At 41.4% G+C, this 14651-nt stretch overlaps 1 protein-coding gene across 1 annotated transcript; it reads left to right on the top strand.

Moving 5' to 3' along the window:
- Window positions 1-11507: 11507 nt before the first annotated feature.
- Window positions 11508-13835, top strand: MOS (MOS proto-oncogene, serine/threonine kinase). Its single transcript, XM_058814898.1, has one exon. It carries the CDS (start codon window positions 11519-11521, stop codon window positions 12566-12568), a length of 1050 nt encoding a protein of 349 aa, XP_058670881.1. The 5' UTR covers window positions 11508-11518; the 3' UTR covers window positions 12569-13835.
- The last annotated feature ends 816 nt before the right edge of the window (window positions 13836-14651 follow it).

The following is a 14651-nucleotide window of genomic DNA, read 5'->3' as shown; positions in this document are numbered from 1 at the left end:
TATTCTCAATCCTTTTAATCTGAGATGAAGATAAATGGACTTAATTCCTGCAGTGGGTTATGTCCCGTGTGGAACCGAGCATCTGCAACTCTCCCTGCCGCAGAGGAAAGCTGCAGGTGCTTGGCATCCTGCAGCTGGCCCAGCAGCGTGGCCAGGCAGCGCTGCCCTCCCTGGGCAGCCTGTGACACACAAATTTCTCGTCTGGAGCCACTTGTTATCGGCACCAGCTGCTGAAAGACCTTGTGAAAACCAAAACCCACAGACACTTTGCCAACGCCCGTTTCTTAGTGCGTAGCCAGAACCCTTACTACCTTGTTTGTGCCTTAGCTTCCTGAAAAGGGATTGACATTTCACTTGGTGTTAGATATACATTTCACTTGAGAAATAGAGACCTCAGACAAGATATTGAACCTCATTCAGTCAGGGTTTCAGTGGGTGGCTGCACCCAGAGTGTTTGCAGCTGAACTAGGATGTAGGGTAACATGGAAGCAGACTGACCCTTAAAGCAATACCAACACCACCAGAGTGCTTTTGAGCATCACTTAGGCAGTCATTATTGGCCACTACTAAACCATCAGTTTTTAAAACCCGTTTTCTTGATTTCCCGTGGATTCTTGGTGGGAGGGGGGAGGGCTGGCTGATCATGCACCACTCTTTGTGCAACTTCTAAACTTCTAGTAAGGTTGTTTTGTTGTTGTTGTTTTTTTTTTAAATATATATATTTTTGTGTACTTGTTGCTTGTGCTTTATTTAGTAGTAAATTGTGGAATAGAGTGATTTATTGTTAATTTGGCAGTAGCGGTTTTTAAAAACCATATACTGACTGAAACATGAGCCAGAGCTGATTGCTTTATTAAGCTAATAATGAATGTTAAGAGTACATATTTTCAGGATCATTTGCCTAGTGAGCTAAACTTGTATTATAGGCCAATATTTTTTAAAATAAAGCTTGGTCAACCTCTATGTTACACATATTACAAGATATAGCACTTTCAAAAAAGAAAACCTAAACCTTTTAAGAAAATTTCTTACAGGTTATGCTTTTTATTATAAAACCTTTTATTATAATTTGTTTCAAGTGCCATTAGATTACATATATGTAGGCCTTTGGTATAATGCTTTGTGTACAAAATGGTAGACATTGTAATTTTAAACAGGTACATTTTTACAGTGTTTTCTTATCAATTTGCTATATTGCACAGAACCAGTGTGTCTTTCTTAAGGGTTTTACAATGGTTTTTACTAGGTTTACATGTTTCAAACTACACTGTCTTCTACTGCCATTTTAAATACCAGTCAAAAACAATTAGGAGTTTGTCCTCACCGTTTGCAAACTGTCTTCTGGAGTTCTTGATGGTAAACTTTGTCAAAAATATTTAACATGCAGTATTTGATACATTTTTTTTTATCACATCCTATCGCTATGCTGCTGTCTGAAGTTAACTTTGGGCCTGATCCTGCATCCGTAAATGCTATGGGGATCCTGCATCCTTTGTTATGTCTGTCTCATACACTGGTTTAGCAGCTTCTCCTGTATTCTTCTCAGTCTATAGATAAGCCTCTGAAATATATGTACTTATCTGGTATGTAGTAAACCATTATAGGCTTAGCTGCCCGTCCTGCTTCCCCCCAGTGTACAGTTTAAACCACAGCTTACTTAGCATCATGCTCAACTTACAAGTAATGCCACAGTAGTTCAAAATGTGTTTGGGTAGTCCCAAAGCTTTTATGCAATAAGGGTGTCTTACTTTTGTTGGAAGGCAGTGTCTTTTGATAACAGTTATCTAGCCCTGGAAGTGACACAGAACTATTGCTAATCATATGTAAACACTTTTCAGTATAAGCTTCAGTGGTACAGTTGACCCAGAGTGAATGTTTATCTCCTCAGAAACACTCCTGCAATATTGTTATATTGGATCATGCTGCTAATGTAACTTGGGATACAACTCCTCTCATGGTGCTACAAACCTCCCTGTCTCATTCAGATGTATTTTTACCCATAGAAAAAAAAGGACTATACTAGACCTATAGTTGTATGATATATTTTTATACTGTGACTTAATTTGTCATTAATGAATTTTTGTGCAACACCACAATGTATTCATATGCACTTGCAAAAGTAAAATTTTGGACATGCAAATTTAAACGCTGACAAGCCCAGCTCTTGTTCACAAAAATAGGTGACTGCTAGTTAATGTTAAATGTGGGCTTTTTATATGGTGTGGAGTGAAGAACATACTATATGTTACTAAAAGCCTTAGACAAAAACTGGGAAGAGTATATTGGTGAATGATGTCACACCCAAACCTGACTCGGATTGCTGAAATGATATTTTTAGCTATAATTGTTTGGACTTGGAAAAATTGTTTGGACTTGTATGCTAAAATGTTTTTAATGATAAAAGTTTTGAGTCGGAAAAAAATAGAGAAAAAAAAAGAACACAGAAAACCCTGCATTCCAGACTGAATTTGTATATGTTTCTTGCATTTAAAATTTGCTATCCTGTGATATGGGAAATTGAGTTGCTTATCATGTATATGTACTTTAAAATGTATTCACAAACTACTGTTGTATTTGTATAAAATATAGACAAAAAGATTGCATATATATTTTTGTGTATAAGCTCTGTAAAATAGCAATCACGTTATGAAGCTGCAGCAGAACTTCATTTTAAACATTCACATCCAAAGAAACAGACTATTTATTGTCCACATACCCTGATTATAAAATATACCTTGCTGCTATTAAACAATAGTGCTGCAGCTTCTTGTGGCCTACAGTGTTATGTTTGCTGTACAAAAATATGTGAACTCCACAAAATATATCAATAAAATTACAGAATGGTTTTAGTTAATGAATAACTTATGCCTGGCATTTCAATAGATAATCTTGATCTGCATGTTTGGGATTGCAAGAAGTAATTACAGAGTCCATCCAGTTTTGCTGGGAATAGTTTGCAAAGGCATAACTGTCTTTATAATTTATGGCTGGTAAAATGTCATTTTTTCAGAAAATCTTAAGGCATAAATATCTGTGTTTCATGATTTCACCAAGGAACAAATGGGATGATACTACTGTGTCTGTGACAAGACAGACCTGAACTGAAGGAAGCAGTTGAGTTTGCCATCAAATTGTGCTTTGAAACACTGTGAGACACTGGAAGGTAAGTATGGGGTGTCCATAGTGGGACCATTCCTTTGGGACACGTAGGTGATTTCCCATCATTTCAGATCCATGCAAGTCTCATACATTGTTTGTTGTAGTTTGCAGGACAAACTTTGAGGGTGTGCCATGTGCTAGACACAGTATGTTGGATGCCTCTCTGCAGTATTTCCAGGAGAAACTCAGTTGCTTTGATGCCATAGATGATCCCATAGATGATCCCATAGATGTCTGTCTGGCCTGGCAGTGACTTCTGAAGAAGCCAGGCTGATGCCTGGGGAAGAGGTGCCTCACAGCCAGACAAGCAGCCTGCACACAACTGCAGAGAGTTACCTCTGCTCATTCCACAGGTGTTCCCCAGCATAGACTGTTGGCCAGGAAAGTAAAAGAGTAGCATTTCACATTTCTTTGCTTTTTGGAACATGTTTTGTTAACATCTTTAGCACTGTCTGGGTTTCCCTGCTTTTGAGTTCCTTTCTTTCTCAAATCTTGGCTTTTTAGGTTCCTTGCTGTAACCCAGCTGGAGAGAAATGATTGTTAGAGTTGGTGGTTTTCACCTTCTCCACATGCAGACATCTTTCCTTTCTTGTGATCCCTACCCCACTCCTCTGAGCTGACTTATCACTTCTGTGCCACAGGTTTCTAACTTGTTTGAGAGGGTTGGCCTTGTTATTTTGAGAGTCAAAAGCTCAACACATGCTCTATGATATGAAGTACTCTGCAAAACAATTTATAACCACCCACAGACACATACCCCCCACACACACCCTCAAGAGAAAACCACCCCATTCACTGTGTTGCTGTACTAGTTGGTCTCACCCACTGTAACTGATTTAATATGCCCTCTGATTAATAAGCAGATTAATAATTGATTTATTAAAAACTGATTAAATTAAAATCAGATTAAAAACTGATTTAATAAGCAGATAGCCTCTAGAAATTCCATCAGCCTCTGCAGTAATTGGAATGGGATTGCACAGATGTCATCTGTGTGTTATATAGAGATCTCTTGATGCAGTCGCTCCAGAATTTCCTTGTTAAATTCAGAGTCACAGACATCTTCCCTTCTGTCTCTCCTGTAACCACTTCTTTCCAAAACTTGCATAAGAAGGTACAGAAAATGGTTCTGCAGTATCCTCTGTAGCTGGTCTCACTGTCCTCCAGGAGTAGAAGAGGAAGGTTGGTTTAGTTTTCCCCTTCACTTTTCCTCATTCTTTACACCTTCTTTTTCTTTCCGCGTACAAGCATGTCCTAGAGTGAAAACTGGTTTTTGACAGAGAAATAGAACTGATACAGAGCTACTGCTGGATGAGCAAGAACTGAGCAGCTACATGCTGTTGGTTTCCCTGCCTTGCAAATCAAAACATTCTATAAAACCGGATAGAAATTAAGTTTTCCAAAGTGGCAGCTGCTGTAGTTGGCACAGCAAGGATTGGCGATCACACACAGGCAGCAAGCAGGACAGCAAGATAAACTCTGTTACAAAATTGAGTCTGTACTTAATAGTTCAAGAAGCATTTTGGAAGATTAACTGGTGCTTATCAGTGTAAGCTGAGGCCTTTAGCAAATAAACAGCAACACTGTATTTGTTTTGAACAACGCCGGAGATAATGGTATTAAAAATGACAAACCTCAGCAGTAGTGTGAAGTTTCAAGTTCCTGCTCGTGTGTTATATCCCAGGTAATTCAGTATGAAAGTTCTCTTCTCCTAATAAAGATGTAACACTTTGCCTGGTATTTTTATCTTTCTATACATTTATTTATTGATTTATTGATCTGCATGTCCTCAAGTAATGAACATTTTCAGAGAAATAAGTATTTGTAAAAAATATAATGAACAATCCTATTCTTCATTGTCATTGTCATCACTCAGCCTTTTTACATTTGGGGATATTTGTATCACAAGATCACCAGCTACAGAGCTGGTTTGCCTGAGAGGTGACTGAAAAGACATCAGCTGCCAGCTGAGTTTTCTGAGAACAAGCCATGGTAATGCCTGCTGTGGCTGAGCTGGAAATCATTTTAATTGATCCCTTGATATTTTACCTGTGGGGCTGATTCTCATTGTTGCACTGAACTGCCACGTACAAAGAATGGTTTAGTGTCACTTTCATGTGTCAGATCTCTGTTTGATGTGTGCTAAGTAGTGCAGAAAACCTGAAAAGTCACAGTTCCTAAAAATCAGTACATTGCTTGAACTCTGGTGAATATTTTGTGTGCACGTGTATGTGTGCATGCACGTATGCATGGGAAAGTAATCCAAGCTGGAACAGTTGCTAAATTAACTTCAGGTTTTTTTCATTTTGGTTTCCTCCAAAATGTTTAAGTCTAAAGTGTTTGTGTTTTACAAATCCAAAGTGAATCATATTGTTTATTAAGGTATCCCCAAGTTAGCACAGTGTGTGGCTTCCCAGGCAGGCCAGCAGAGCTTCTTCCAAGTACTTGATTAATCTATGAGAGACAGCAGTTTATCTAAAGGGTGCACAGACTCCAGTGAGGAAGGTGTTTGTCAGCTCTCCTTGTGTAGTCCTAGATACAATTTCAGCAGAAAAGCTCTATAGGCTGTGCCTCTGAAATTAGGCTCAACTCTGGCTTACTGGCTTTTGTGTTAAATTGTTACACACACGTGGTCATGGGTAAATTCTTAAAGTTCCTTCACAAGTACTTATATTGAAAATAAAAATAAAATACCGACTTTGGTTAGGGTTTAGGGGCATACCATAAGTGGGTAACATCTGAGCTGTAACATAAGACTATCAAATATCAAACATTCATGACAAATAAACACAGACTAAAGTCCCAAACTTTCTTAAGTCTCACCTGAAAATTGTCTCATTTTATTTTGTCAGTGTTTGACTCCTTACACCAGTGAAGTATTACAGGGTTGCCCCATACTTTATATGCTCTGTTCGTCTTGGGCTGAATTCAGCAGAGTTTTTACAGGAAGCTTCTGCTTACTCACTGAAAGCCTTGCAACAATGTATTTGAATTGTATGACCCATTTTAATGTCGGGCTTAAAACCTTTTGATTTATGGCACCTCTGAGAATTTGCTATGCCCCACCAGAGTACCCAGGCCACCATTTCAGAGCCACCAAATTTAGCTGATTCTCTTCCCTCTTCCACCCTACAACCCTCCAAAGAGGTGGTGTTTGCAGGGAGCCACCACATTTGTCATGGCAGTGTATTTAACACACATCCCAGAGCTGGGTGTGATCTGTTGTTAGTGGGGTTGTGCAAGCTGCTGGGAGAGACTCACCCCTTTAGGCATCAGTCTAGGCATCAGCATTAAATCCATGTACCTGGCAATCAGCAGCCTCCAGTGCTCAGCTTAGCTCTGACATTACCCCCCTGGGTCCTTTGCTGTACATGATTAATTTTGCTCATTAAGCATTGAAGTTGTTTCCTAGTCCTTAAGCTACAAGTCTTAAATTCCACCACTATATTTGGCATGTCCCTGTACCCAGCAAAGTCAGCTTTGCTCCAGGGGCAAGACTGCAAAACCAGTCTTGGACAATTTGGCTGAAAATACTGCACAAGGTGCCTGCCACGTGACAGCAGTCAACCTGCCAGGATAGGTATTGGTCTTTGCCTGGCCAGAAAATTCTGCTGTGGGTGAGAGCCTGCAGTTTACATTTCATTGTCTCTATCCCTAAGTTTGGATTCTTTTAGCTTGTCACAAGGTGCTCGTTTGAAATTGTAGTATTAATCTGCAGCAGCAGGACTCAGATTGTTATCCCTGGTTCACCTTGGTCACTGAGCCCCCTGTAAATTAGCTGTGAAACCTCACCTGCCTTCCCAGTGCCTCCAGTTAAAACCTCAGTGTGTTCAGGTAAGAAGAGCCTTTGCTTCATGCTCTTGAACACATGGAGTAACCTTAGTGTGAAGGAAAAAAAGCATCAAACAGCTGCTTGGCAATGTGTGTTTGAAACTTGATCTTATTATTTATAAACTGGGGTTTAACCTTTTAAAATGTTTATTATTATTATGTCTCAGCAGTAAAACGGCATCACAGTTCTTGCAGATGTACTTTTTCCTTGCATTTGGGTTTACCTTTCATTGCTTTAATGAAAACTTGCTTGTTTGTGGTTCCAAGGTGTCATTTGTCTCACCAAAACAGCCAAACTCTGAAACATGAACTGGATTCTTTTCTGGCTTGTTCTTGTAGTGAAAAAAAAAAAAAAAAAAAAAACCAAAAAAAAAAAAACAAGTTGTTAATCAGTGGTAATCAGTGGCCTATCTTCAGAGCAAGCCTCTGTAGGGACTGGCTCCAGACAATGCGATCATGTACACCTGTGCAATTGATCATATCAGAATTCCTTTCAGGCAACTCTGAATATCATTTGAGGTCTATGAGGTGTGGTTGGAAGCAACACTTGGACTATGAAACTCTGTGCATGAGGAGAATGTAGGTTCATATTCAAATCCTAAACTGAGATCAGAGGGACTAACAGTAGAAGAAGAAAAAATAAAACTTGGTTTCAAACAGAGAAGAAAACCTCTCAGAAGTCACTAAGCCACCGGCTATGGAACTGTCTTCCTTTGAGTGGGACTGTAATTTAAGTACTGAAGAGCTGCACTTGGCTCCTTTAGCAAGGTTACAAAGTAACCTATTAGAAACACAATGCTACCTCTGTATTGTAAGGCAGTTCTTAGAAGCCTCTGGATAGCCAAGCCTTCAAGGGATTGTTACATAGTACAACCACCAAATGTACAAATAAATTAATCATTGAGGAATATGTATATATATATATAAAACTATATACTCCTAAACTCTCTGAAGTCAGTTCCGATCCCCAGCCCTGTTCCTCTCCTGTTTTAGACAAAACTGGCTATTAAGCACAAGAGTGATGCACCTTGATGAAAACAAAGCTGGTGTTTGGTACGTGCCCTGTGTTGTGCTGGGTTACATCCATGCCTGCCCTTTAAGGCCCTTGGTATCAGGGCTGATTCCTCCTGTGCAGTGACCAAACAAACAGCAGTGGGGTAACTAAGAGCAATGGCAAACAAAGGGTTTCTATATTCCTGATATGCAAGTGAAATAAGAATGGGGGAAGCAAGTGAGATTCTGTATTCCTTCTTATCCAGAAGCACAGACTAGATGGGGCAGCTGGTGCAGCACTGGGTGCACAGGTATGTTGTACTTGCAGAAATGCAACACACAAGCTTGGAACAAACCCATTGATGCTGATTTTATTGTAGCTGTGACATATTGGAGCCCACGGAACACAGACTGTGTGCTTTCCCCCTGTCCCTTGTAAAAACTCCTATTGCACTCTGTACTGATGACTTCTGGCTCCTACAGCTTCCTTTTCCCTCATGGAAAAGGCAGTGCCATGGGAGCAGTGTGGTTGGAGGCTGCTGGGGGTTGCCCTGGGGAAGGGGCAGTGTGTCCCCAGCAGCCCTGCTCCCCTCTGCAGGTGGCTCCCCAGCCTGCAGTAAAGCCAGAGCTAAATGGGGCCAAGAAGCTTGACATGGACATCCTGCAGCAATTGTGGCTCCTGGGAAGTCACTGGGCCAAATCATCAATGGATTACAGGAAAATGGTGTTCACTAAGAATAAAAGCCTGCTTGCATTTAAATCAATCATATTCACACTGAAAGACTCTGGATGTTCCCTTCCTCCAGTCCTCAGCCGTAAGATTGAGGCAGGACAGTAGGTTACATTGGGGCACTTTACACCCCAGAGAATGCCCCTCTTCCTGTTCAAAAATTCAGTGTATTCTCCAAAAACAATACAACAATGTCTACAATGGCAGGGCAAAACAGAAAGATTTCTGACAAAAAAGGGTAACAAGAAAATTACCTGAAATGGCAGCAAAAGGACAGCTGACAGATGTGGACGTGGAATTTGAAAATAATAATATGGAAGGTCTGATACAGCCTTTTGAATGAGATTTCAGTCAAAGAAATTTGGAAACAGGCCTAATCCTGTCTATTTTATGAACATAGATTTTATTACTGTCTTATGGCATTCACAATCATCAGAAAGGCTGCTATAGTTGTCAGCTTAACAGGTCTGTGCTCAGTCTTTTCATCCACACATCCTTCTACCTGTGCCTCTCCACATTCATCTTTCCCTTTGAACTTCACTGCCACCATAACCTGGTGAAAACAGGCTTGGAGAATTTAGAGCAGAAATGTCTTTCTGGTGCTTTTATATGCTGTATGGCACAGAAGCCTGTTGAAGAGCTGGAGCCCTACTAGCACTCAGAAAACAGGCATAAAAATCTTTCCTCTCTTATGTAGCTTCATCCCCTTTCTGCAGCTTTTCATTTCCACCACAACTTAGCTGCCTAGAAGACATTCTCTGCAAACATTGGAAATGAGGACTTCATATACAGGCTTAACACCTTAGTACTACTCAAGAAAGGAAAGTTAATACCTGTTGTCTCCATGGCTTATTTCACTGCATATTTAAAACCACACTAAAGATCCTCTGGTCCTCCCCCGCCCCCAAAACATCCCTGAGTAACTGATGATGAGCCAGAGAAGTGCCCCAAAGCGGGGGTAGCAGTAGGATATTACTTGGCTGGCTCATGCTGTACAAAGGGCTGTGGCAGCACCTGGTGGGTCCTGGGCCCTCTTGCACTGCCACAGTCCCTTCTGGGAGGGGGCAGGAAGGAGGAGCCTTGTGTTGTCAGTCCCATCTGCAGGAACTGTCCCACCCTCGGAGGTCTCTCGGCATCCCTTAGTCCTTGCACTCTCACTTGTTACCAAGTCCTATTAGCACCTGTTCATCTAGGTCTTCCCCAGCCTGTTCATACTGCCAGATGATAACCCAAATTCTCCATTCCCACTCAGCTGTGGTCCAAGTTCGTTTGCCTGTGAATTGCTGCTGCAAATTTCTCCTGATTGTCCTAAATGTCAGTACTAGGGAAGATCTGCATCACTGATTCACTGAGGAGTGATGTCTTTGAGACTCCCTGGTACCGCTGATCTTGAGTTCAGGGAGGGTCAGGAAATCACTTTGGGACATCAGGTTTGTGTGTTAGGGTGAAAAACTGAACCCATCTCAAGGAGGAGAACACTGCTTGCACATGGTCTGGGTACTCTTGTAACCCCCTCTCAGCAGCCTGCTATCTACATTATACACATCCAGATTTAAAAAAAAAAAAAAAAAAAAACAAAAAAAACAAAAAAACAAAAAAACAAAAAAAAAAACAAAAAAAAAAACCAAAAAAAACCCCCAAGAACAAAACACCAAAAAAACCCCACCAACAAAAATGAAAAGAAAACACCAGGACTGCCTGCAGTCAGTGCTGCCCAAAAAGAAACCCTGGAGAAAGAGGCACTGTCAGTCTGAAGTCCCATGGCAGAATCTGTACTGAAAAATCTGAAGAGTGAGGAGGTAGGAAATGGCTTCCAAGCTTTCCAAAATATTTGTCATCATGTACAGAAAGATACTGGAATATTCAAAAATCCTCAACTGTATAGGTCCCATAAGGGTGCTCTGCTGTCTGGGCAGTACAGCTGGTACCAAGCACTATGGCAGTTAGCACAAGCACTGCAAATATGTGAGAGGGTCAAAATTCAAAAGAGCCCTTTAAAAACCACATGGACCACTAACACAAAATTATGTTTCTTTGATTTCTGCCAGAACAGCTCTGTAAATTGAGCAATAATTTTTCTAAGAAGGATCCAGAAATAAAATACACACCTGTAGTATACTGCATGGGGTGTGATGGGAAGATGACAAAATACTTATGTGTAATTCTAGTTACTGTATCCAAAGGATGATACACAACAATAATTTGTCTTTATGCTGCTATTAAGGTTGCAGTACTGCATGGGCAAAGCTGAGCACCCAAACTAGTCCTGTTGTCCCAGTTATGTTTAAGTGGTAGGGTCCTACAAACACAGTTTTATATTTATGCCTGCCACGGCATCATCAAACATTAGCACTCACCACTTCAGCTGCTTTCACTGAGAAAGACTGAGCTGTTTAATGCACCTGATGCTGATCATTCCTGCCGGGAGCCATGGTGAAATGCAATCACCTCTCACTGCTTTATTTATTCCTGGGGCATTTTGCTAGAGGCATTCAATGGGCAGAACATGTTTCTTTTTCTTTTGAGATTAGAAATGATGTGAAATACTTATGAGTTAATAATTTTTTAGCTTTAAATCTGTTTGCCTTGATTTTCTAGAGATTTGCTTCAGGGCTGGAGAAGAATGTTTCCAGGTGAACCTGATTTGTTTCTGACAGTTGGGACAGATGCAGTTCATTTGGGGGAGGGAGGGAAAACAGTGAAGGGAGGATAAAAGGCTTTGGAAGGTGGTTTGGAGTCCTTTCTATCAGGGAAGCTTTGTAGTCTTCTGTCTTAGTAGCTGCCTGTTGTTTTCTCCTTCATATTATGCCATCACCTATTCCTCTTAATTGTTTTCTTTCTTTTGAGTATTCCCCCTCTGCAAATTTGCGCCCCTGCAGCAGCCCTTTAGTTATCCCTGGCAAAGACAGCAAAAGCTTTTTGGGGGGAGCTTCCTCAGCCAGGACTCGCCGCTTGCCCTCACGCCTGTCCTGGTGCTCCATTGACTGGGAGCAGCTCTGCCTCCTGCAGCCCTTGGGGTCTGGGGGCTTTGGCTCTGTCTACAAAGCCACCTACCATGGTGCAACAGTGGCTGTGAAGCAGGTGAAGAAGAGCAGCAAAAACCGGCTGGCGTCGCGGCAGAGCTTCTGGGCTGAGCTGAATGTGGCCCAGCTCCAACACAACAATGTGGTACGTGTGGTGGCTGCCAGCACCTGTGCCCCAGCCAGCGACAACAGCCTGGGCACCATCATCATGGAGTATGTGGGTAACATCACTCTGCACCATGTCATTTATGGCACTGGGGATGCATGGAGACAGGGGGAGGATGAGGAAGAAGGATGTGGAGGGAAGGCCCTGAGCATGGAAGAGACTGTGTGCTATTCTTGTGACATCACGACAGGCTTAGCCTTTCTGCACTCACAGGACATTGTACACTTGGACCTGAAGCCTGCAAATGTTTTCATCACTGAGCAGGGAGTCTGCAAGATTGGAGACTTTGGGTGCTCCCAGAAACTGGAGAAGGGCTCGTCCCAGAGCGCCCGCGCTTGCCAGCAAGGGGGCACGTACACCCACCGTGCCCCTGAGCTCCTCAAGGGGGAGAGGGTCACTGCCAAGGCAGACATCTACTCGTTTGCCATCACCCTGTGGCAGATGGTGACGCGGGAGCAGCCGTACCTGGGCGAGCGGCAGCACGTGCTCTACGCCGTGGTCGCCTACACCCTGCGCCCGTCGCTGGCTGCCCCGGAGTTCCACGAGTCCCCCGTGGGCCGGGCCCTGCACAGCATCATCAGCTGCTGCTGGAAGGCCAACGCAGAGGAGCGTCTGCGCGCAGACCAGCTGCTCCCCAGCCTCAGGGCCCTCAGGCAGCGCCTCTAGGAAAACTCAGCACTCTTTATATTCCTTCTGTTGACTTTTCTTTCTCTCTGGCCTTCCTCTGAACATAATTAATTCTGCCACTGTGTGATCTAAAAGTTTTGTTGCTGTTTTTTATACTGGAAAAAAATACCCCGAACTGTTTTGATATAGGAAAATTAAAAATAAAGAGATTTAATGAAACTGTGGGGTTTTACCCTGGAAGGGGATAGTGGCAAAGATGATGTTGGCAGACATGGTTTTTTCTGGTTGATGTGTTGTGTGCTGCCTTGCTCACTAGGAACTGTGATGTGCAGAAAAATTGTTGGTTGTAATTAAGTGAAGTAAAAACAAGGGTCTGCTTTTGCCAGGTTCTTTATACATAATACCTTTTGGTATTTTTAAAATGTCAAATATGAGTAGTTCTTGACACCAGCTAGGGTAGTGCACTTCAGCTTTTCCTCTTCACTAACCAAGGAATGAGTATGTATTACAAATCAGTTAATACAGAAAAATAAATACAGGGTGTCAGTGGTCTATTTAACTTGTTCTTAGATGTACCTAATTTCAGTAAGTATGCTGCTTCTGATATGGAAAATGTGAACTACTCACATACTCCTTGAAATAAAGAACCTTTTTGTCAGTCTAAGGCTACTAAGAGTAAGAAGTTGCATTAACAACTTGTCCTTTTATAAGACTTCCCTGCTACCAGGTGTGTCAGTAGCAACTTGCTAGTTGGAACACTGTAAATTTTGAAGCATTATAAGAAGATTTTGTGCAGAATAGAGTTTAAAAAAAGGTGGGGGGAAGAATGGTAAAGTGAGGATTACTTTGCTTTATAACACATGGCTCAGTGTTGGACAAGATACTGGAAGTACTGAAAAGGAAGTTTGCTTGCAGCAGTAATAATGTTCCTCTGCTGGTGCTCAAAGCATACACTATTGAACTATCCTGTGCACTGTTATGTCTTATCTGCTATCTTTCCTAATCTGGTTGTAGTGTGTCTGGGAAAGGAAGTGCTGTAGGCAACGCTAAGACAAAAAGCTCTCATCCCTGACTTATCAGAACTGATAATTGTACATCTGCACCCTTATCTGGAGCTGCCTCCTGTAGCTGATGTTGCCATTTCTGCTCAAAGCCTCTGCTGCTTTTTAAGACAGGAGAAAGAGTGATGTTTCAGTCAAATTGTTTTTCTTCTTTACCCTCCCTCCCCCCTGCTTCCATTCTGGAAAAAAAAAATCCCAAAGGAATGGAGCCAGTTTCCTGATTTCTGACACACATCTGTTCTTAGCCCCGTGAAATCCTGGAAATGAGCAACTATGTGAATTTGAGATGATTCTGTAGGTCTTTATGGTATTTGGGTTGGTAATTGAAATTAATGGTTTATAAAGCATATCTGAGCTTAACTATTTCTTGGTCTTCTGTCCTCCTTAAGTGGAAATAGAAAATGCTGTCTGGAATAAAAAGCCCTGAAGTAAATTCTGGGAAAAGTTTCCTGTGTTTCTCTGTCAAAATAATTATGCTATAGAACCAGAACTTTTTGTGTGTGTGTATTGTGTAACTTATTTAATAAAGAAGTTGTTTTATAGAAGTTATGATAATAAGTCAGTTACCTTTTGAAATGATTAGCTGAGGGCATGCAAGATAAATTTTTAGATAAAGCCATTGACGTGCCTTACCTCAATATCAAGCAATAAAAATGTTTCTGCAGCTTTGAAAAGAATAAAGAATTGAATTAATTTTTTCTAGTAGTTCCTAAATGCTTGTGTTGTGTTTATTTTGCCAATCTAGGAAGCTTGCTGCTTATACTGCTAGAAACCTGTGATTTTTTTCCTTAATGATACTTTAGCATCAACAAGTGCTACTTGAGCCTCTGTGAAAAATCAAGCACCCTTCAAATTCTCTGTTGTACTTGACAGAAGGATACTGAAGGGCCAAGGTCTACTCTTGAAGTATAATCAGCTCTGCAGATGTTTCTGTCAATTTTATGGGGTTCTCTTTTGATAGTGTGAGAGAGAACTCTGCACAGCACTCAAGATGTAGGCACACCATACTCTGCTGCCATAATGATGGTCTCTGTTTTATTAACTTCAAAGGTTAGTTTTGT

The sequence above is a fragment of the Ammospiza caudacuta genome, chromosome 1 (genome assembly GCF_027887145.1).
Source record: "Ammospiza caudacuta isolate bAmmCau1 chromosome 1, bAmmCau1.pri, whole genome shotgun sequence".
Lineage (NCBI taxonomy): Eukaryota > Metazoa > Chordata > Aves > Passeriformes > Passerellidae > Ammospiza > Ammospiza caudacuta.
The sequence above is the reverse complement of the archived record's forward strand: the minus strand, read 5'-3'. Positions and strand labels throughout refer to the sequence as shown.